Genomic DNA, 23081 nt, shown 5'->3' on the forward strand with positions numbered 1-23081 from the left:
TATTACTTTTACTTTATTGTGTTTATCATCGTAATTTCCAATACTGCAATCATTATTTAAATTGTTCTTGTTGCTGCCCCGATAAATTATATGCGTGGCATAAATTGCTTTTCAAGCTTTTGCATGTTTAGGTTTATGATTAATAACCATAATTGCATGATTGAATTTAAAACCATGTCAGACTAAATCTTTTGATACCGGTATGTGATAACCGTCGTCCGGACGAAATTCAGTAATAATTGACGTTAACTTCTATAAACTATTTTTCTGGTCTTAGTTTCTAATTCTAAAATTAAAACGGTTTTTGTAACGAGAGTAAAAAGCTAAAAAAGGTTACGGTCAATAGAGCGACAATTTGAGATTTTAACCGGATAGTAAAAACTATACATTAATCATAAACACAGCGAGAACTCTTTAGGATTAATTAGAATTTATTAATTTCCAAAAATTACTTTTAATTCGAATGAGTGAGCGACAACAAAGCATTATGGTTTAAGAGTATAGTCAGAGTCAATAGCACGACGGTGTGAGATAAAGTGCATGTTTGGTTTGACTTTTGGAAGAGCTAAAAGCAATTATAGATGTGTAGAATTGATTCTGGGTGGTTTTAAGATGTTTGGTTAGGCAAAAGTAGAATTAATTCTGTCTCTAAAATTGATTCTACTTGAAGCTAGAATTTGTAGCTTCTGCCTCCATAATTGATCCTGGATGATTTTTACACTGAAATTTATTGTTCAACTCATTTTTAGCGTGTGTTTGGTTCAGCGGTGAAAAAAATTGATTTTGAGTGAATTGTTTATGTAAAATTGTTTCTGGATAAAAGTGAGTTAAAGGTAAAGTGATTTATGTTTGGAGAAATTTTTGCACAAGTGAGTTGAACAATAAATTCTAGTGTAAAAATCACGTTTGATCAAAAGCTACAAATCCTAGCTTTAAGTAAAATCAATTCTGGAAAGCATAATCAATCATGCTCGAGATCAACCAAACACGTCAAAATCAATTTTAGACGTCCAGAATCAATTATAGATGTCTCAAACGTGAAACCAAACATAGACTTACATAAATGTATCCAAATATAAATCAATTTTGCTAAACTCAATTATGATAAAATCAATTCTATCAAACTCAATTCTACTAGAATCAATTATGTCAACCGTCAATCCAAACACACCCAAAGTCTTTTAAATTATAATTTCTGCTGAAAAGTATTGACATATTTTTACGCAAATATTTTATCGAATCCCCGAATTTTGATGCGAGTTACATATTGATGTCTCATTATTTAATATTTCAGCTAACGTTTTATTTCCTAGTTTGAATTTTATTTCTTGTTTTTGCAACTAAAAATCATTTATGATAGCCTTAGATTTACAAAGCAATAGTAGATAGCGGTATGTTGACTATTGGTCTCTATGAGTTCGACTATATTTTATATTACTTTGATATTTCCGTGCACTTGCAGACGCATGATTAAACACAAAATTATGTTTTCCTCTATATGTGTATGCATAACTTAATTTTTTTTTTGTAAAATATCAAATCAACCCAAACGCCCAAATCGCATTTGTTTGATTCAATTTTTTTTTTCTAAAAGCAAACAGAACTACACACTTTTTTCTTGTTGTTTGGATGACTTTTGCTTTAAAACTGCACCACAAACACCCATAAATAAAATTTTGATAACATTTATAAAAATTCTAATGTATTATTGAATAATTAGTTTTATTTCAATGAAATAATTTATATTATATATATTAGATATGTCATATACAAATATATTATATATAAATAACAAAATTATCATTGAAAAAGAATTATATGTAATTTTTTTTATATAAATAATAAATATTAGTATTTTAAACAATTGAAATAATAATTTTACTTTTTATTATTTAATTTTATGTAAGTTTTATTTTATTTTATTTATTTTAGTTTTTGATTTTTTTAAAAATAACCATGTTTTCTAACAAAATTCCCCAGTTAATCATGTTCCTCAATTAATTTCCAAATCATCCATGTTTCAAACAAAAAAAATGCTTGTGCTATACAAATTAACACTAGAGCCAATTGAATTCACGCCTCCTATAAGCCAAGTTAATCCAATTGGCTTCAATGTATTGCTATTAAAAGGCCTAAAGTATTTTAATTTTTTATAAAATATTATATTTTAATAGGTATCATTTAGTATAAATAGAAGTGTACCTTCTATCGCTTTTTTCACACCTCTTCTCGTATTCTTCTTAATATTTTATTTACCTGTTCTAACAAGAGTAATAAAAGACATGGGCATTTTTTCGAGAACCAAAGCCTCCGATGAAGATGCATTTTTAGAACGTCTGGAGTTTCAAGCAACTTGACCATTTGGTTAGGCGGAGAGATTATTGATGGTGAAAGAGTTAGAATTATTGTGATACTTGTTTCTTACATCTCTGTTATGGATGACAATGATGATTTCTAGCGTATGCCGGTGCTACTTACAGATGACAATGATTATAGGGATATGATGTATGCACCCGATGATATTATTTTGATTGTTGTATGCTCTTAGATCTGTTGTGGTGTTAAGTATTTTTATTTGTTGTTTGTGTTGTTCTTTTATGTGTGTTTATGTTCGTGTGTTGTTGTTTTAGGCGTGTTTATCTTCATTTTTTTGTAACCAAAAGTAGTTATCTATATCAAATTCCAAGGTTACAAAAAACACTAATTATCAAGTTCACCACAATGGAGATGCATCATAGTGACCGTGTGAAATTTTAGTTATTATGTATCAAGAAATCCCAGATCCCGAGGTGCCTTGAACAATAACACAAATGTAAAGTCTTGGAACAATGGAATTTTGACGATTGGAGAGACTTTGCTAAAGATGAGTGTCGTCAATGGATGCACTATCATCAATGAGTCTAAACCAACTAATAATTATATGTATTGGTATCGATTGATTACAATTGGGTTTTTTCTTCGAAGATGCGTATTTATGTGACCCACGTTAAACTACTTACACACATCAAACTTCAACATCTAACCCCAACAAAATTACCAATCCACTTACACACAACACCATGCCCAACAACACTACTAACCCACAACCAATACATGCCACACACCCAACCATAAAATCAATAGTGTACCCCATACCACCACCAACAACATGATTATTATCAAAACACCTTACAAACAACCAATATAACATCCTAAATCCCGTCTCTTATTTTAAAAGAAATAAACGAATTATCATGAATAAAAGCATCAGCGTTAGGGTGTCACACATACTTCTCAATCAAGCATCAATTAACACATCTCATAGTTTCAAAAGGAGTTCAACTTTAACATAACTGAAAAGTATAAATAAAACAACTTCCAAATATAGACATAATAAATCCCGTCCCAGTGTTACACTATCAGAGAGTTATTCGCATAACTAAATAAAACGTAGAAACTAATAAGCAAAGATAGCCATCTCAGCCATCTGCCAACACGTACGATATTAAGGTTCATCTACCCGGGTATCTGCAACAACGGCATAAATAGCCACAAAACAACAAACATGGGGGGGGGGGTGAGAATACAATTCAAAATATGACAGTGCATAATACAATAAGGATATATATCACATGTTTTCTCAACAAACAAGCCACTCAATTGCACAAAAATCAATCATGCAATGTGGGGTGTGTATGTAATGCACATCTCGACTCGACTTCAATGCACGTGGTACCAAAGTTTTCGAAGTTCAGTGTTATGTTACTGAGGTCATCCACTTGTTAGGTTACACCTCTAAATCTGACTAATCGCTGGTCACATCTCCAGACACAACACGTCTAGATCATATTTCTAGATCAGACATGCCATGATCACAACACTAGACCATGACTCAGTTAACATTGGCGTATATGTTGCATGAATGTTAGTTAAATATCATTCTAGGTTCTTCTCAACCCTCACCTGCATAAACTCAATATTGGTTCCATATCTAAAACAAATACACTAGCATAATAGTGCAAATCACATGGCTACATCACACATCGATTACATTTCCAATTCGAACACATAAGCACACAAATCATTAGAACATCATCATAACAACTAATATATTTCATTGTCATTAACCATAATTACACTTTAACTTCTTAGGGGACCACCATGAGGTAGTACTACGCGTCATCTTTCCAACGTTTCAAACCGCGTCTCAATCGGAATCATGAAATTCCAATTATGGCGAAAACGAAAAAACTACTATACTATGGTATTGGAACCAATCAATTACTTCTGGTGGACCAATCAGTTGCTGCCGGTGGACCAATTGATTGGTCTGAGCTTGTTGTAAAATATTTGTTCGCTCAACTCAGTGAACCAACTGATTATTCTAGGGGGCCAATCGATTGTTGTCTGGAATTTTTCCTGAAATCCCACTTCTAAACTCGTCTCCTTCATCATCTACCTATTCCAAACCCTACCGAAACTTATTATAACATGGCTAAATATTTTATCACTACTGATTTAACATCAAAAAGAGAATTATGATAGATTCTACACGTCACTAAATTTTTCATTAAACCCACATGATTTCTCATAATTCATTACTAATTTCTGCAAATAATTATTATCAGTTCATCTTCATCAGAACATATTCATCATCATTAATTAGGCTCATATTTGATCAATAAGATACACAATTCATAAACAAATTCAACATGTTACAACATAACAACAAATTCAGCATCATAACATATTAAATCACATGAATCAAATACACCTGGTTAGATAGGTTTGCACAATCATCCCTACCCTTAAGCTCCATCAATAGAGGAAGGAAAAAGAATAAGAAAGTGAGGACCCCTTTCTATTCTCTATCTAATTAAAACACCCATAAGTGAACCAATTTTCCCTACCTCAAAATTTAGCAACAAAAGCAACTCTCACAAAGTTTTAATGGCTCCCCTCTTCAAGCTTTCTCTCTCTTCTCTTGTCTCTTTCTCCATACTTCACGTTCTGAATATTCTCCTCCAAAATCCTCACACTCTAACTATTTATCTAACCATAATACTCACTAATTAGTCCAATTACTAACCACACCGTTCAAGTCTCACCACACCCTCCCCATCACTCTATTTTCTAATTTATTTTTAATTAAATATGATTTTAATTCTAAAACTCTCCAATTTCTCATATTCCCTTAATATCCTAATATTATAATTAAATTAAAATACTCACAATTTGAGATTAATTATTCTACCTCCCAAAACAAATAGTTAAATATACACACAATTACACCAATTATTCAAAATAATTATTTAAAAATAATGGAAAATATATTATCACTGATAAAATAAATTGGGGGAGTTATAGCGAACACATCTTCTTACCATAGTCAAAACACCAAAGAAACATATGGCACAAATACTTCCTACCATAACCAAAAGATCCTAACATCATATCACCAAAACATCCAACAAACATATGACTACCAAACACCACAACAACCATTTCTTCATTTCCCCAACGAAGTAGAAGCATTCACACCAATGTTGCCATTCAATTAACTAGACCGCTCACCAATAACCCTCATAACCCAAACAACACAACTCAACTACAATGACATGAGCAGTGAACTCAATTACGGTAGCGCGTCAATGCAGACACAAGATTTCGTAGAATTACAAGAACCTCTTATGGAATCTGGTGATGATGATGCTCTAGGGACCTCATATCAATCACCTTAGGTGGATCAACAGAGACTTATACGAGAAAGGATACCCATAGGGTGTGGAACTAGTGGCTTGTATGACAGGAGGGTCGTTATCTTTAGTTTAAAAAGTATTCTTGTATGTAATCTCATATGTGGTAACTTTCGTCTATCTCTGAGTTATTTTTGTTTCTTGTGTGTTCTTGTAACTTGCAAGTGATGAATTTCACTTTGGTTTTTTATTACGGGGGTAGCTTTTTTAGAGATTGTATAGTATATTAAACAGCGGCCATGCACATGAAGTAGAAAATGATCTATATAGGTGGAGCTTATTTGAAGCAACTAGCATTGTGAAAGAGATAATTGGGCTTAAGCATTCATAATATTGGTTATGGTGGTATAAAAATGATGTTGAAAGGTACAATAGAATGATTAGTGATAGTGATGATGATAAGGTATATCAATATTCCATGGAAATGAAAATTATAGTACATATATATTTTGAACATAAAGGTAAATGCAAGGCATAAGTAGGTGATGTTGGAGAAGATGATGTAGGTGATGTTCAAGAAGATGAAGTAGGTGATGTTCAAGAAGATGATGTTGATAGTGTTGAACAAGATGAATTAACTGATGTTCAAGAAGATGATGTTTGTAGTGTTAAAAAAATGAAGTAGGTGATGTTCATGAGCTTGATGTATGTAATGTTGGAAATGATGTTCATATAGATGAAAATGAGGATATTGATAATATTGATGATAGTGACTTTGAAGTTGATGGTTTATAATTTGATGATAGCGAGGATGAGAGGGCTCTTGGGTTGGATGTTTGGTTTGATTTTATTGAAAAACAAGTTGAAGAAAAGGGCAAAAGAAGTAGGATAAAAGTTGCAACAAGTAAACATGAGGATACTCCAAATAAATTACCAATTGGAATTGATAATATAGGTTAATCTAGTGGTGTGGATAATGAGAGAGACTTCAACAATGCTAGTGATGCTTGATAGTAGTGATCCCGATGCTTCTGATGAAGAGAAGAAACTAAAATATTCAAGGTTTAAGATGGAGGATTTGGACAAGAACTACAAGTTTAGAGTGGAATTGGAGTTTATATCACTTGATGAATTTAGAGAAGCAATTATTGAATGGTTAGTATTAAATTGGAGAGATATATAATATGTGAAAAATGACAAAGTTAGAGAAAGGGTAATTTGCAAGGGCAAATGTGTGTTTTTGGAACTTGTAAGTAAAGTTGAGAATAAGCACACATATAGAATTAAGAGATGGGTTAGAACTCACACGTGTGGTAAGGTATTGAATAATAGTTCAGCCAATTTCAAGAGGGTTGCTATAACTGTGGCAACTAGGATGGCATCTTGTGATGGTGTTAAGATTCGTGGTATTGTTTCTAAGATTAGGAGTAAGATTTTTGTTGGCGTAACTATGAACAAGGAAAGAAAGTCCAAAAAAATTGAAAAAGCTTTGATTGAAGGTGATGCAATGAAACTATACAATCTTTTGTGGAGATACTCTGTAGAATTAAGGAGAGTCAATTCTGGAAACACCTTTAAAATTAATCTGGAAAGAGTTGGAATAACAATACAACCAAGGTTTGGCAATTTTTATTCTGTTGGGTGAGAATATGAAAATGGAAAACAATCTAGAGGGGGGGGGGGGTAGAATTTGAAAATAAAATTAATCGATTCTTCAAATGAGAATAACCAGATATTTTTCAGAGTTTGCACGCAAAAGTTTATAGAGCTAAAATGTGAAATTTTACTCAATTGCCAATTATTCAGTAACAATTAAGTCATTTTACAAATATCATTATATCTAGATGAAGAAACACAACATATGCAATTGAATTAATTGGATAAGTCACGAGATGTGGTTAAGCATTTAATCAATAGGGTGATTTCTAAAAACACGATGTTTCTCAGATTTCAATCACCACTAAATCTCTCGATAGGTTCCAGATTCCAACAAAACCTAAGCTTATCAAATAAATCGCAATTACCAAATTTAAACCTAAGCATGCATGTTTTATGAAATTAAAATTAAAGAGTAAGGGAAAGAGAGATGACAACGAGATTTATAGTGGCTCGACTTTGTCGTACTCGCGTGAGTCTATGTCCATTTTAATAGTTGTTCCTTTATTTTGACAAATATCTTGAGAGTATATACAATCACCAATCCACAATAATTCTGAAGAAAAATAACAAATAAACTCTTCAACTTGGATCTTGACTTATATATGGCCAAATGTCAAACTCTTCAACACAATCTTTACTCGACCAACGTTCTAATCTTCCAATTTTACTAATTCTACTCCAAGCCTTCATGTGTAGCAACCAACGCCTTGATCCTACTGATTTATTAGGCGGTGAATTGTCTGAAGATATATAAAGAACTCCGCCTTATCTGTAACCTTCCACTCAGTCACTACTAAGATAATTCTGGAGAGAATACCTTCTTCTTTTCACTAGAATTTGTCAGCACCAATGAGAATAACCCCAATCTTGCAAGAATTCCAAAAACCTTTACCCAATCTTCAAGATAGTGTCTCCCTCAATCAAATAACAATTACTCATGATTAAGAAATGAAATTAAAAAGAAGTTGAAGATGAAAAAATTTCAATGAACAAAGAGTTTTCGTAAAAATTTCACAGAGTTTTCACTAGAAAGAGTTTCAAAAGAGGTGGTTTATTTTCAGAGAAATTGAAAAATGATTATGAAAATCTTACATGAACAAATGATGAAAAATGCTTATATATGTTCTTGAGATGAAGTATACAAAAGACTAAAAAAGATTGATTAGATTCGAATCAAAGTCAATGCATGTAATGAGTCAAGTGAGCAAGTGACTAGAATAAAAGAGTTTCAAATTTTTGAACCATTTTTTAGTTAATTCAAGTCAAGTGCAATATGCATTTAAATCATAGGCCCAGTGATTCAAATCATGTGAAATAATTGATTCAAATCAATTGCTTGAGAGAACTTTGAAAATTTGCGTGATTTGAATCATGTACAAAGTGAGATTCGAATCAATTTGGACAGATGTGACATGAAATTTGCGTGATTTGAATCATGTGTAAGACCTGATTCAAATCAAATGGTTTTTGAAAAGTTTTGGTCACTTCTGTTTGATTTAATTCAAATCAAATTGAGCGTGTAAATGATTGATTTGAATCAAATGCATAAAAAAAAAATCAACTTTTCATGATTTTAAAGTTTTTTTCATTTGACTTGAATTGACCACACATAGTGTTTATTCCATAACTCATGTACTTGACTAAAGACACCTTGAGCAAGTTCAAATATAACCAAACATTTTATGCATGCTAAAAGTTTCACAAAACAATTTCAAACTTAATTTAAGGTGTGCAATTTGTGAGGGAGACTCAATACACGATATTAAACGAAAGCGATAAGACAAGCAACAAAATAACCGTATCAGGAGTGGTCCCTCTGCATATGATAAGGACATGCAACCAACTCCCCTTAGGGATATGCAACTACATATTTTTACTTTGATGGGCTTAAGAAGGGCTTCACAACATCTTCTAGGCCATTCATTGGAGTTGATGGATGTCATCTAAAGACTAAGTAAATGGAGGAAATCTTTTTATTGTTGTTGGTAGAGATCCAAATGAATAATACTATCCCCTAGCTATTGGTGTACGTAAAATTGAAACAAATGAGTCATGGAGGTGGTTTCTTACCTTACTTTTGGAGGAAATTGGTCCACCTTAACCCAAGACCAAACTAACAAACCCAACCATTTGAAGCTGGAGCTCCAACTCAGGAACAACCTCAACCTAATGAATCTCAAACTGATGTTGATCCTGAGTTCAAAATGCTTGCTTCAAATCTTGCATCAGCATTTGAGGCAACTCAACCTCAACCAAATATTGCTGAAACTAGACCTGCCACATCTTCACAAAATCCACCTGTTACATCAGCTCAGAGTGCACCTGTTACATCCTCACAAACTGACTCTTGTATAACACTTTTTGCATGTCACTATATTTTGTGTGCACTTGTTCCAACAACTAATGAATAATGATGTGGCTGCTGCACCTATTTCTACTACTAGAGTTCAAAACCAGTTGAGTTTATTAAACCATTTGATAATGACTTGAAATAATTCTGTTGATGTGTTGTACCTACTGCTCATATAATATTATGTTTTTTTTTCAAGAGAAGAAGACAATCAAACCAAAAGTTTCAAGGAAATTAGAATTAAAGAGAAGTGATAAGACAAGGGTCCAAAAATGAAAAAACCTCAAAGGAGAAGGAAATGATCCATCACAACCTATGGATGTGTAGTAATTAAGCATTTCATTATGGTTCTGTCACGGTGTATATGATTCTGTTATGGTGTAGTTTGATACGTTACTAGGTTCTGAGACATGAAACATCATTATGGTTTATTTACGACGTGGCGTGTCTTTGTTGCATTTTATGACAATTTTATATGCCTTTTGGCTTTATGTTATTTTAAGACATGAACCAACATTATGTTATCTATATGTCTTTATGTACTACAATATTAAGCAAATAAATCACAAACATACAGGGATAAAAAGACAATAACATAACTAAGAAACATGGATGAAATACAAATAAATAAGAAACAGGGATGAAATACAAACAAATCATTAAGAAACAGGGATGAAAACCAAAATGCCACAAACATACAAAAACGAAAATCATAAATTTCAAAGGTTTTTGTTCATTCAATAATTAAGCTTTACAGGGACGAAATTCAACAATTATCATTCTTATAAGGACTAAAAAAATAATATAGACATCATGAATAGAATCTCACAACCATTTTGGATAAGCAAAGAACAGACACCATGAAACAATCAACAAAAGCTTATAAATTAGCCTCCTTCCTTTTGTGTTCCAACTTTAATTTCATCTTCTCTTTTTTCCTAGCTTCAAGATCTTTAATGATGCAACCTAATTCCTGCACTACCTCCGACAAATTGCAACCGATTGAATTTTTGGGTTCAGTTGATGTGTTGCATTCAAGCTCATCACCCTATATGAATAGTTTGCAACTTGACATTACACTTAAATTTGAACATTCCCAGAATCTTCGTTTAGGATTTTTAAATGAATTTGAGATGAACATCCTCATTACTCTACTGCAACCACAAACTAAAATTTGAGACTGAAAGTAATTACCTATTGAGGACATTGCCATGAATGAATGTGCAAACTTTAAGGCTATGTTTGGGAGTTTGGAGGGGAAGGGAGGAGAGGGTTTTGAAAAAGTAGAAGGATTGAGTGGAAATAATTGAATGATTTTGGTTGGGAGGGTTTTAGAGGATTTGCTTTTATTCATAACACAAAAAATTCCCTAATTTGGGAGAACTCAAAATTTATATTGAAGGAGGGTTTTGGAGGGTTTTGGAGGGCTTACATGAATTTTCAAAATATCTTTTATAATGTTATAGTATTCGAAAAATAAAAAATGTAGTAATGAAATACACTCTTTTATCATTCTATACAAAATAATTTTTTCAAAAAATATTAACTATTTTCCTATATATTTTTTTAAAAATTCGTTTTCGGAAGCCTTCCCCTCTCTTCTCCTCCAAACTCTCAAATATAGCCTAATGCTACTGTTGTTTTCTAGAGATGAAGAATTTGCAGAAGATAATTTAAAAAGAGGAAGAAAATGATGCAAAATAATAAACTTTTTTTGGATTTAGTGCTCTTTTTAATACATTTCCACATCAGCTACGTTAAACAACTCAGTTTTTTTAAAAGACTTCTAACACCAGAGACAAACACCAACAAGAAAGTGAGATATAGAGACTAAAAAAAATTCAAACACTTAAGTGTCAACCTCCTCAAATCATGGCCTCATTCATTTCTTTCCAACCTTTAAATTGTTGTTACTTTGATTCGATTCATTACTTTATAATTTGATAAAATCTCATTGTTAATATATATCTACTCTCTAGCACTAATTTCTCTCATTCCTTTTGTTTTTCAAAGAAACATTAATTCAGAAGTACACAAACATAAAATCCAAAATCAGAGAAAAGTAATTAATAAAAAACAAGAATCAATATCATTGAGAATCTGTTGCATAAGTTCGTAAACTTTTTTTATGACAAGTATTAGGAATTATAATTTTATCTTTGAAGGATTGAGTTCTAGACTTAACTCCAAGAGTAGATAACAATCTACATCTTTATGATTGGAAATCCACCCATACCTTTGTTTAATGTAGTTTACAACATTGCCTATATAAGTTTATTTGGCTGAATTTGAACAAATTTCAAATACAAAAGTGTGATTTTAAAAAGAATATTAAAATGTGTTGCTACCACTACTAGTATTATTTTAGTCATGGATTGTATTTGTGCAGATTCATATTCAGACTCTCAACATATTTATACTGAAAGAGAAAACAATATTAATCCATATGATTGATCCTCAAGCTAAGATGTTAAAAACAATAATGCATAAAAACATAACTTTACTCTCTAAACTCATAACTCTATGTATAACCAAATCATAAAACCCTATATATTTATTCATTCAAAAGCCCATTGATTTTCGCGACGAACCTCCTCCTCTTCCTCCTTAGTGTAGTCATTCTTAATGTTGAACGTCTTGCGAATCTCCTCGGGTGACTTACCATCCATCATGCCCGCCACAGTCTTGCATGTAAGATCAAACAGACTCTTAATGTCCAAGAAGTTTGCCGCCAATATGAGATCAAAGAGTGTATTCTGATCAACCTTGACAAACTCAGCATCCCAGTTCTTGATATCATTCTCATCAACAGGCCTTCCATATTCATCCGTATTCGCTGCTTCGGCGTGCTTCTTGCAATACTCAATGACCTTGGCCAGAATCTTGCTGGTCACATTCGGGAGAGGGATTCCGGTTTCATCAGCGCAATCATCCTCAATCATATGCTTGATGGTTTGTGATTGCATCGCCACTTCCTGCTCGACTTCGAAAATGTTACCATCACTACTTTTGAGATTCACCTTCTTTGCTGATGTTGATGTCGATGCCATTGTTGAATTTTGATTTCTTTGCTTTTTGGAAAAAATTAAAACCCTAACCCTAAACCCTTTTTTTGAAGCTGCAAAATAGAGAGTTAGAAGAGTGTGAAAAAACAAGTTTTATAGAGCAAATAGAGTCGTAACCAACAAGTTTTATTTATGGATTTGATTTGATTTTAAATCAAAGAGTTTGTTTGTTTTTTATTTTATTTCAAATATTTAAATGAATTGTTATCCCGTAGGTAATAAGTAAATCAAAATATACTAAAAAAAAATCTAACAAGTAATGAGCAATTTTTTTTGATAATTTTTATAAAATTCAGATACATTAATTTCATTTAAAAGAAATAATTTATATTATATAGGTTAGATATGTCATATACAAATATACTATATATTATATATAAATAATAAAACAATGAAAATAAATTATATGTAATTTTTTATAAAAAATAATTAATATTAATATTTAAAAAATTTTAATACATAGAATTATAAGTCTTACATTTTTTTATTTAAGTATGAGCCCCAAAATCTTCTCACCTAGTCACCTTAATTCTTTTTAATATTTTTTTAATTAAAAATGATGAAATTCAATTTTTCTGCTAAGTTGTAAAAACATAATTATTTAATTAACTTTATAAATAAAATCAGCAATATAAATATATCAATAAGAAAAATGGTTATTAGTAAGAAAAAGTAAAAACAAGATAAGCAAAAATAAATCTCAACTATTCTTTATCACAACCACTCCATGATCTCTATTAAAAAGGAAATTTAATTTATAATAAATTAAAAATTATCCACTAAATTGAAAAAAAAATTCTAAAACTAAATATTTAATTGTTAACTAATTTGGTTCTTGGAACCATTACTATTTTCTCTCTGTTTTTATGAAAACTAGTATAAGAGCACGTGCTCTTTATCATGTTAAAATGTACAAATAATAAAAGTACAATAGTGTAGGGTTTAAAAAGTGATTTCCAATTAAATATTCTTTTTGATAAATGTGATTGTTTAAAATAATTTTCTAAACCAATTAAAGAATAGGAAGCGAAATAAATAAAGAAAAGAAAATCAAAGTAAAGGAAAGATGAAAATACAATGGAAATAAATAAATAGCAAAAATATAATGAAATAAGGATTGAGATAATTCATGAATTTATAAAAGTTCTACCTAACCAGTTACTCTATTCCTCTCTGCAAGAGTTTCTTCTTGAAAGTTTTCATTAAAGATGTGAACTTTTTCATAGGTTATTCGCACAAACCTTCTTACAATTAAGCTCGAATTTTACATCGGCCTTCCTCCAAACTTTTTTTTAATAAGCAATTATATAAGAAATCGCACTAGGGGTGCAACCCTTACAACAAGAACTCTATAAAGAGTTGAAACAATTTAAAGGTAATTTGTACCAATCATAGAAAGGGGTTCTAGAAGTAGAGCTACTACTTCCCAACCATCTCCAAGAAAAAAACAAAATGTTGGAGATTACCGTTTCAAAACTAAACGTTACATTCTCAAAGATAATGACATTTCTCATCAACCAAATACACCAAATTAAAGCTAACCAAATTGTATTTAATTTAGCTCTAATGTTGTGTTTCTTCACCTTATGTTGAATGCAACCGAAGCTTTTGAACTCTTCCAAGTTGAACTCCACATCTTCTCCCAACCAATTGAAAATTTTCTCCCAAATCTCTTTCGAAACATTGCAAAGAAAGGAGAGGTGTTCCGAAGATTCCGGATGATTGGAGCAAAAAGCACAACCAAGAGAATCAAGATTAGACACCCCTCTATGAAGCAATGAGTCTTTCAAAGGAAGTCGGTCAACAAAGAATCTCCAAGAAAAAATATGGACTTTTTTCGGAACCTTAGTCTTCCACATTGTTTCCAACAACTTAATAGTATTGATTGGCCATGCATTGTCTTTGGCATTAGAGACCAAGCTAGACACACTTGCAACCGAAAAAGCACCCGTAGTATTTAGTTTCCACCGAAAAACATCGTTCTCCAAATTGGTCGGATGAAAACTCTCCAAAGATTCTTTTAATTCCCTCAATTGAAGCGCTATATCCGAGATGTTGCCGTTTTGAACGGAGTGAGAGAAAATCGGGTTCAAGATGTCCAAACCGTCAACACCGAAGAGGCCATTGACATTCCAAGAAAAAGCGTCGTCGCTTCAGGAAATGACATCACTAACCTTGCAAAGTTTATTGGTTGAGAGGTCGAACAAAAGCGGAAATGAATCGCGAAGAGTTTGATCACCCAACCAAGAACTATGCCAAAAAAGAATGTTGTTACCGTTCTTGCAATCACAATTGATCCACTCAATAAATCCTTCTACCCCATCCTCCTCTTTAAAATCGTTAAGGACAATATCTCTCCACCAACTTGAATCATCCCTATTTAGAACTTCCCCACAAGAAGCTAGAATTTTGAAGTTCGGATTATGATATCTCAAGAGTAGGAATCTACTCCAAATGGCATTGTCCTCCCTCAAAATTCTCCACTTCCATTTAAGAAGGAGAGCTCTATTTAAATCACCAACATCTCCTCCAAACTTAACACAAGATTTTAAATCACGATAATCTCGAAACCATGCGAGATGTTTTACACAAGACTACGTTCACGAGCCAAACATAAAGTTTGATGGATAATCTCATGAACCAAATAAGAGCTTTTACATCGAACTAAACTCATGAATCAAACATAGATTTTGAGGGACAATCTCACGAGCCAAATGAGAGTTTGTATTGGCTTAGTACATACCAAACAACAACTTCTCACAAGAGATATTACACAAGAGATAAATTTCTCTTGGGTAAATTACAATAATACCCTAGAACCAAAATACATAGAAACCCTCACAAATATATTTCACTCTTAAAACATTAAGGCAATTTTGTAAAAAAAAAAAGGAAATGAGAAAAGAGAGAGTAAAGAGTGAAAAAGTATAAAGAAATACATTTTCTGGTGTATTTTGAAAGCAAGGAGAAATACTCTATTTATAGGTGAAAAATATGGCTCATAAAGAAAAAAAGATCCATGTGCCTTTAAATATCATAATCGATTCACTACTACGGAAACACATACAATAACGGTTGCGAAATCCATATAATAACAGTAACGCATCTGTTGTTAGGTGGCGTGTGATTGTATGTATGCTGGTCACCACAACGGACCTGTGATCGTTGTTGTTCTGATCTGGGCCGAGCAGGCCCAACACTTGTCCCAGGGCCGAGTAGGCCCAATCCGTGAGTTGGGGCCGAACAGGCTCAATCCTGTTCCAGGCCTATTAAGCGCATACACTAGCCGTTATGAGCGTCAAATCCACATGCCTACTAAAGAGCACGTAGTCCAACCCACTAGCGAAGGATTCAGACAAGTCACTCCGGACCCTACGCTCTGTCCATCCAGAAAGTGAGTCATTTGCTGACTTAGCCTTACCACGTAGGATTTTGGAAATTTCTAGCACGTGGGCCTCCAATGGATCTGGCCCAATTAGGAAATATTTCCCCAGCGTTGGGGACTATAAATACCCTCTTGCACTAGAGAGCCAGGTATTCAACATTCATTCATCTCACCTTTTCTGTACTTGCTCTCCTTGCTCTCAAACTTACTTTAGCATCAGAATACCTTGCAGACACCCCCCAGTTTGCAGAAGTCCAATATGTTGCAAGCCACGACGATCCTTCTAATCAGGTAAGATCAGTTGTTATAAATTAGATAGTGCGGTACTTATAATTTCGGTTTACAGAAACAACCATTGTAAAATAATGAAAATGTCTTGGGTTCGAAACCCAACAACGCCATTAGTGGGTTTTATTATTTTGGATATCATTGATTTCTAACCTAATTCAAGTTCAAAAATATAAATTATTAGACGCTAGGCTTTAGGTTCTAGAGGGGGGTGAATAGAACCTCAGTACATTTTCGGATTTCTTTTCAAAACAAGTGCGAAAGTGTTATTTGGATCGTTTCGCGTCTATTCCGAACGGCTACTAGAAGTATTATATATGATTTTAAACCACAAAATAGTTAAGATGTAGTAGTGAAAAGATTGCTTATGGAACCAATTAATTACTCTACTGAAAAATGTTTAACTACTTGCTCGATAGACTATGTTTGCAATGACTCGATATTAGTTGAAGCAATAAATCGAACACTTGGTAATAATGTCTAAATTGATAATGATTCAACGTGTGGTGGCTTGTGATGTCTGTGCAGGATCTTATCACACAAGTTTAACACTTGAACCTTTGATCAATTAGCAATTATCACCAGAATTAAGCGAAACGTAAACGAAAAGATAAAAGCGATAAGCACACAATATTTGTTCAGGCAGTTCGTCGATCGTCCTCGCTACAACTACGTCTTCCCCCAATTCCAAACGAGAATTGGGTAATATATCATTTAGTTTGAAAAACAGTTTGTACAAAAAAGAGTCAAAGAGATAACGATAAACCAAATATGCGAATCCTTTGAAACTTCTTCCCCTTGATCTTGAGCCTGATCAAGTATCTCCAAGAGCTTCACTTTGATTTCTCTATCTGCAGTGCTTTGAATCTCTAGAACCCTTGTTCTTCAATCTACTCACTCAGCTGAATCTTTGATGAAGTCTCTTGATAAAACCCCCAAGATTCACCAATCTTGGAGGACAAAATCCACGAATTTTATGCACCACAACCCCACAAATCTTCACCCACTAGGAATCTTCAATTCCGTCCCATGGACGTTATCGATCTTGATCGCAAACCCTCGACGCAAAAATGATTGTGTGTAGTTGTGTCGGAGATGAGAAGAAGAACGAAGACGAGAAGCCTTTGTGTCTCTTTCAGTTGTGAATGTTAATTAGCAATAAATGACATGAGAGAATATATAAAGGAGCAGGATCTGTGTATCAGAAAAACACACTAAGTTTGGCAGGTTTTGAGCAAATAGGTCGACCTACTTTGTTGGTTAGGTCGACCTAACAGAGATAGATTTGGCCAAGTTGTAATTGCTTCCAGTTGAGTCGACCTGTTGGTAGCTTAAGTCGACCTAAAATAAGTTAAATTTCATTCTTGAGACTTTTCTTCAGTTTAGGTCGACCTAGGATAGAGGATGAGTCGACCTAACAGAGACATGTTGTTTTTGCTTCACTTTGAGTCGACCTGCTGAAGCTATGGGCCGGCCTAACAGAAGTATGCAGTTTTTGCTTCAGTTTGGGATGACCTGATTGTGAACTAGGTCGACCTGACAGATGCAAAGATGGTCAAAACTTCATTTTCTTTGAGTCATTCACTTGTGCTCTTGTATTTGGTTGCTTGTGATGTTTTCCATGAATCAAAAACTCATTTGTGAGTGTATGTGTGTTCTTACATAAATATGATGTAGATATAGTATAATTGTCCTATCATATTTACTTCAACCAATTTTTTTCCGATCATATCATATTTCTTATGCCCACCAAACATGCCCAAGAAATCTAATCTTACGATAAAATTATTAATTTAAAATTCAAATATTTTTATAAGTTTTTTATTAATGAAAATATTCTTAGCTCTTAAATTAGCTAGACTCCCAATTCAGCAAGGCATTCAGGGCTAGCATTTTCTTCACGTAAGATGTTAACAAGGACATGTTGCCACTCTTCATGAATAAGAGTTGAATATAATCCAACAGAGACGCATAAGGATGAGTAAAATGCACACCCTATTGACTAAACTTCAGAATCGTTTGAGAATCAGATTCACAAATCACATTTCTGAAACCATGATTCCAAGCAATATCAAGACCATGAGAAATGTCTTGAGGCTCGACAATAATATTAGAGAAGAAATCACAACTTCCTACAAAACCTGCGATCCAACCTCCAAAAGAGTTTCTCAAAAGACCACTAAAATCGGATGACCCTGAATCACCAATGGATCTACAATCTACATTGACTTTATCACATTCCATTGGAAAGGGTGCCAAGACATGTATAGGGCCTGATACCTCATTAGAACCACCAAAAGCCTGCTTGATAGAGAGTAAAAGAGTAGTTATTTGGCTAAGAATATTTCAGAGAGAGCGACCATTGTCTTTGAATGATTCTTCGTTACGAGATTTCCAAATCATCCAACAAAAATGAGAAACAAAGGGCCATGATTGGCAACGTCATTAATTTTGATCCAATTATTCCAAACTTGCACGATCTTAGGGAAAAATCTAAGAGTGTGTAAGATGGTTTCGTTAGTTGCACTACATCTATAACAAGATGAATCTATTGACATGTCACTACTACAAATAACCCCATTTCACATTGGAGGCGAATGAGATATAACCTCTGTTACATAGGCGAGGTAACAAATGACGACATGAAAACCTGTCACTTTATCCCAGCAACTGCATTTTTTGAATTTTCAAAACTACACTACTTTTTACCTCGATTTTGGGTAAAGTCATGTTTACAAAAAAATTTATTAGCAAGTGAGAGTTTAACGCAGATCATTGATGTTTCATGTGGATTTATGAGTTTACAATATCTTGATCATTGTTACTTTATAAATGGACGAAAAAGATTCTTTACTTAGTTTTTCATCAAATTGGTCATAAATAAAAAAATACACTATTTTATCCATCGGTTTTCAACAAAATTGAGGTAATATGTCATAAAAAGATTTTAAAAATTAAAAGGTGATAAAATGTAGTTGTTGGAATTCGAAGACGTGTCCTGTAAACACTTTACCCCTCAATTTTTAGTAAAATTGAGGTAATAAGTCATAAAAAAATTTTAAAAAAAACTAAAAGGTGTTCAAATGAAGTTGCTGGGATTCGAAGGCGCGTCCTCTAAATACTTTACCCCTCGGTTGCTGCTAAACTGTGGGAATATATGGTATTTTTTTTATAAAAAAATAAAATGTGACGCATCTATGGTTTACACCTCGGTTTTGTTTGAGTCAGGTGAAAGTTCATTCATAAAATGTATTATTTGTAGTAGTGTGTGATGAATAACCCGTGTATAAAGGCCTGATTTCATTTAATGAGTTGCAGGACATAGGTTTCGGTGGGGGGAAATTCAAAATTCAAATTGAAAGTGCAATAGTTAGCTTTTGAAAACATAAATAATAAATAATATTATTTGAAAGAAAGTCAATAGAGATGTCATTCATACATCACTACAACAGCGAAGACATACAAAAGTGCTTTTTTTGGCCTTTAACAACGCTTTAACATCTAAAAGTGACTTGCTAAACAAAGTTCGAGGTGCCACTGACAAGGCAACTTGATTTTAGTTGAGAAACAATCAAGTAGAGTTGTCACGTGACAAGAAGTAGAGCTCTTGATTGATTTACTTAGTTGGGCCTGAAACAAGTTTAGATCTGCACGCCACAAAAGTGGATGACACACATATTTATCTTATTTTTTTATAAAAATTGCTTGGTATTTATCGTAATTCAAAACATACACAATTGTAGGGGTGAGTCTAGATGGAAGAATCATAATTCCCAGTCCTTTTTATACTAATAGTTAAAAATTTATCTTTTAATTTGCAATCAAACAAACCACTTACGATCGTCTTAGATAAACATAGTTGAGATAGAACTTGGTAATCACACATCTTATCTAAATTTTGTATTACTTGACACAATCTTACACTTGCAGTTCACACACATCACCAACGCATGAAAATAATTTTAATTTATTTGAGAAAGTTTACACAAATGCTAATACCAATTCTTAATAGGTCACACCCAAATCATGAAAATAATAGGTCTAGTTATATAGTTTACGACCATATGCTTTGAAAAGATACCACATTTAATTCTCAATTTTTTTTTTTAAATTAGAATTTGCTAAAAGAGAAAGGGGACATTGTTTTAGTTCATCTATAGGAAAGATAAAGATAATAATTTTAGATTGGGATGGCAATTGTATCCATATCAAATAAAAATCCGCAAAAATTATCCATTAAAATAAATAGGAATGCGTGCGGGTACAGATACCTTAGTACTCATTCTGCTCGTACTCGTATAGTGTATATTTGTATATTTTAATTGATATTTTTATATAAAATATGTTTATATCTTTAAAAAATATATAACAATTAAACTATTACACTATTTATATAAATTTTATATAAATGTTTCTTTATTTCACAATTCATAGTAAAATCTTTGAATTTATTGTTAATTTTGTTAAAAAATTCAAATAATATTTTTTAATTGATAGATTTATTTTTATTAGAATTGCCGGATGCTCCATAAATTAAGTATCTATATAACATAGGTAACAATATATATAAAATTTGATGTCCACGTGGATATAGATTTAGATATAATTTTTTTTTCAAACTCTGTATATTATGTGAAAATTTGGAAGGAAAACATATATAAGAGGTCTTTTAAAAAGAGATAATTGAGGAAAAAAAAAGAATAGTTTAATTTTTAAGATTTTTTTGATATAGAATGATAAATGATAATCCATCCTAAATTTTTCTTTAACATAATCCGCTAAAAAGAATTTTGAAACTGGTTGTCTGCAATTTTAAACTGAAAATATATGCAAACTACACTATCTCTGAAAGAGGTCAGAATGATACATCCATAGGAAAAGACACAAACTGTTTCAATATTAGTTCCAACAGAACCAATCCACAATACAGTCAACACAACTTCATTAAGAATAAATAAAAGCACTAAATCATATATAGTTAATAGGTAAACATAACATTAATAAAACTAAACATAACATTAATCCATAGGACTGTTAAGGTTAAATATAATAATCAATAAAACATAGAATTTTTTCTCTGAACTTAGCACTCTATTTCTAATTTAATCTTAAAACAAAATATGTAATCATTCAAAAGCCCATTGGTTTTCGCGACGAATTTCCTCCTCTTCCTCCTTAGTGAAGTCATTCTTAATGTTGAAAGTCTTGCGAATCTCCTCCGGTGTCTTACCCTTTATCATGTCCGCCACAGTTTTACATGTAAGATCCAACAGACTCTTGATGTCCAAGTAGTTTGCAGCCAAGATGAGATCAAAGAGTGTCTGTTGATCAACCTTGACAAATTCAGCATCCCAGTTCTTGATTTCGTCCTCGTCAACAGATCTTCCATCAGAATTCGCAGCATCGACATGCTTATTGCAGTACTCAATCACCTTGGCCAAAATCTTGCTTGTTACATTTGGAAGAGGGATTCCGGTTTCATCAGCACAATTATCCTCAATCATATGCTTGATAGTTTGTGATTCCAACGCCACTGCTTCGTCTATTACAAAAATATCACCATCACTACTCTTGAGATTGATCTTGTTTGCTGATGTTGATGCCATGATTGTATTCTGATTTCTTAACTTTTTCTATAGAGATAAAACCCTAACCCTAAAACCTTAACCCTCTTTAAAGCTAGAAAATAGAGAGTGAGCTGAGAGTGTAGAAAAACGAAGGGTCTGAGTAGTATTTATAGGACAGATAGAGGTTCAATCGTACCTAACAAATTTTATTTATGGATTTGATTTGATTTGATTTTTGAATCAAAAAGATTTATTTTATTTAAAATATTTAAAAGAATTGCTACCAGATATTGGTTTTTCTGTTGCATAGTTAACAAATAAATAAATAAATGCCAAAAATTTAATCTAAAAGAAATGAAACAAGTTCATTTTATAACTTTTATGAAAATTTGCAGATATTATTAGAGAATTTACTTTAATTTTCTTAAAAAATCAAGAATAACGAAATAATTTGTATTAGATATGTCATATTTAAATACACTATATTTAATCTATATAATAAGACTATCATTGCAAATCATAGATTTTTAAAAGTAATTAGGATGAGGGTGTAGGCCCATGTTCCTTCGACTTGGAGTGTAGAAGGCTCAGGAAGAAGAAAAAATCAAAGACCACTCTCAGAAAGAGGAAAATGAAACCGGTGAAGGACCTGGGTAAAATTGTAGACATAAATCCGTCTTTCTATGCGTGCATTGGCCCCAGGAATGATGCTAAGACGAGGAAAGCGAAAGAGCCATCGGTGGCAGATTCGGCCAAGGGCGACTCCATCGTTTCCGGTGAGTCCTCTTCTCAATTCTCTGTAGCAGAGTCCGATTTTTTGCGCTGTAATAATAGAATTAGTCATAATTCTGGTTCGGAAGTGGGAAAGAGATTGTGGAATGCCATCACCAATCTAGGTGTCAGTGGGGTGGTAGAAGATAGTATGAGCATTAAGTTGCTGGAAATTCTGGAAAGGAAAGATAAAGCTGATGTAGAAGGAAAGAAGATGGTAGAAGAGAAGTTGCCATGAATCTGATTTCTCTAAACTTAAGAGGAGGGGGTTCTCTCTCGAAGAGGAAGAGAGTATGTTATCTGATTAAAAATTTCAATATT

The 23081-nt window shown here is 32.7% G+C and overlaps 2 protein-coding genes across 3 annotated transcripts; both read right to left on the reverse strand.

The window, feature by feature from the left end:
- Nucleotides 1-12242: 12242 nt before the first annotated feature.
- Nucleotides 12243-12790, reverse strand: LOC131606311 (SKP1-like protein 1A). The gene has a single exon (XM_058878557.1). It carries the CDS (start codon nt 12732-12734, stop codon nt 12243-12245), a length of 492 nt encoding a protein of 163 aa, XP_058734540.1. The 5' UTR covers nt 12735-12790.
- An 8758-nt stretch (nt 12791-21548) lies between these two features.
- On the reverse strand, nt 21549-22064 carry LOC131606313 (SKP1-like protein 1A). 2 transcript variants are annotated; one of them, XM_058878560.1, is made up of 2 exons: nt 21655-22064; nt 21549-21573 (listed from the first exon to the last, which is right to left on the reverse strand). In XM_058878560.1, exons 1-2 carry the CDS (start codon nt 22026-22028, stop codon nt 21549-21551), a joined length of 399 nt encoding a protein of 132 aa, XP_058734543.1. In that variant the 5' UTR covers nt 22029-22064. The 2 variants fall into 2 exon arrangements, with proteins under 2 accessions (XP_058734543.1, XP_058734542.1); XM_058878559.1 differs by having other exon boundaries at nt 21549-22064.
- Nucleotides 22065-23081: the final 1017 nt, after the last annotated feature.

The sequence above is a fragment of the Vicia villosa genome, linkage group LG5, assembly GCF_029867415.1.
Source record: "Vicia villosa cultivar HV-30 ecotype Madison, WI linkage group LG5, Vvil1.0, whole genome shotgun sequence".
In the NCBI taxonomy this organism is placed as follows: Eukaryota; Viridiplantae; Streptophyta; class Magnoliopsida; order Fabales; family Fabaceae; genus Vicia; species Vicia villosa.

Excerpts from the sequence above, each read along its gene's own strand:
- LOC131606311 (XM_058878557.1), bottom strand. The coding sequence starts at position 12,734 with ATGGCATCGACATCAACATCAGCAAAGAAGGTGAATCTCAAAAGTAGT.
- LOC131606313 (XM_058878559.1), bottom strand. The coding sequence starts at position 22,028 with ATGGCATCAACATCAGCAAACAAGATCAATCTCAAGAGTAGTGATGGT.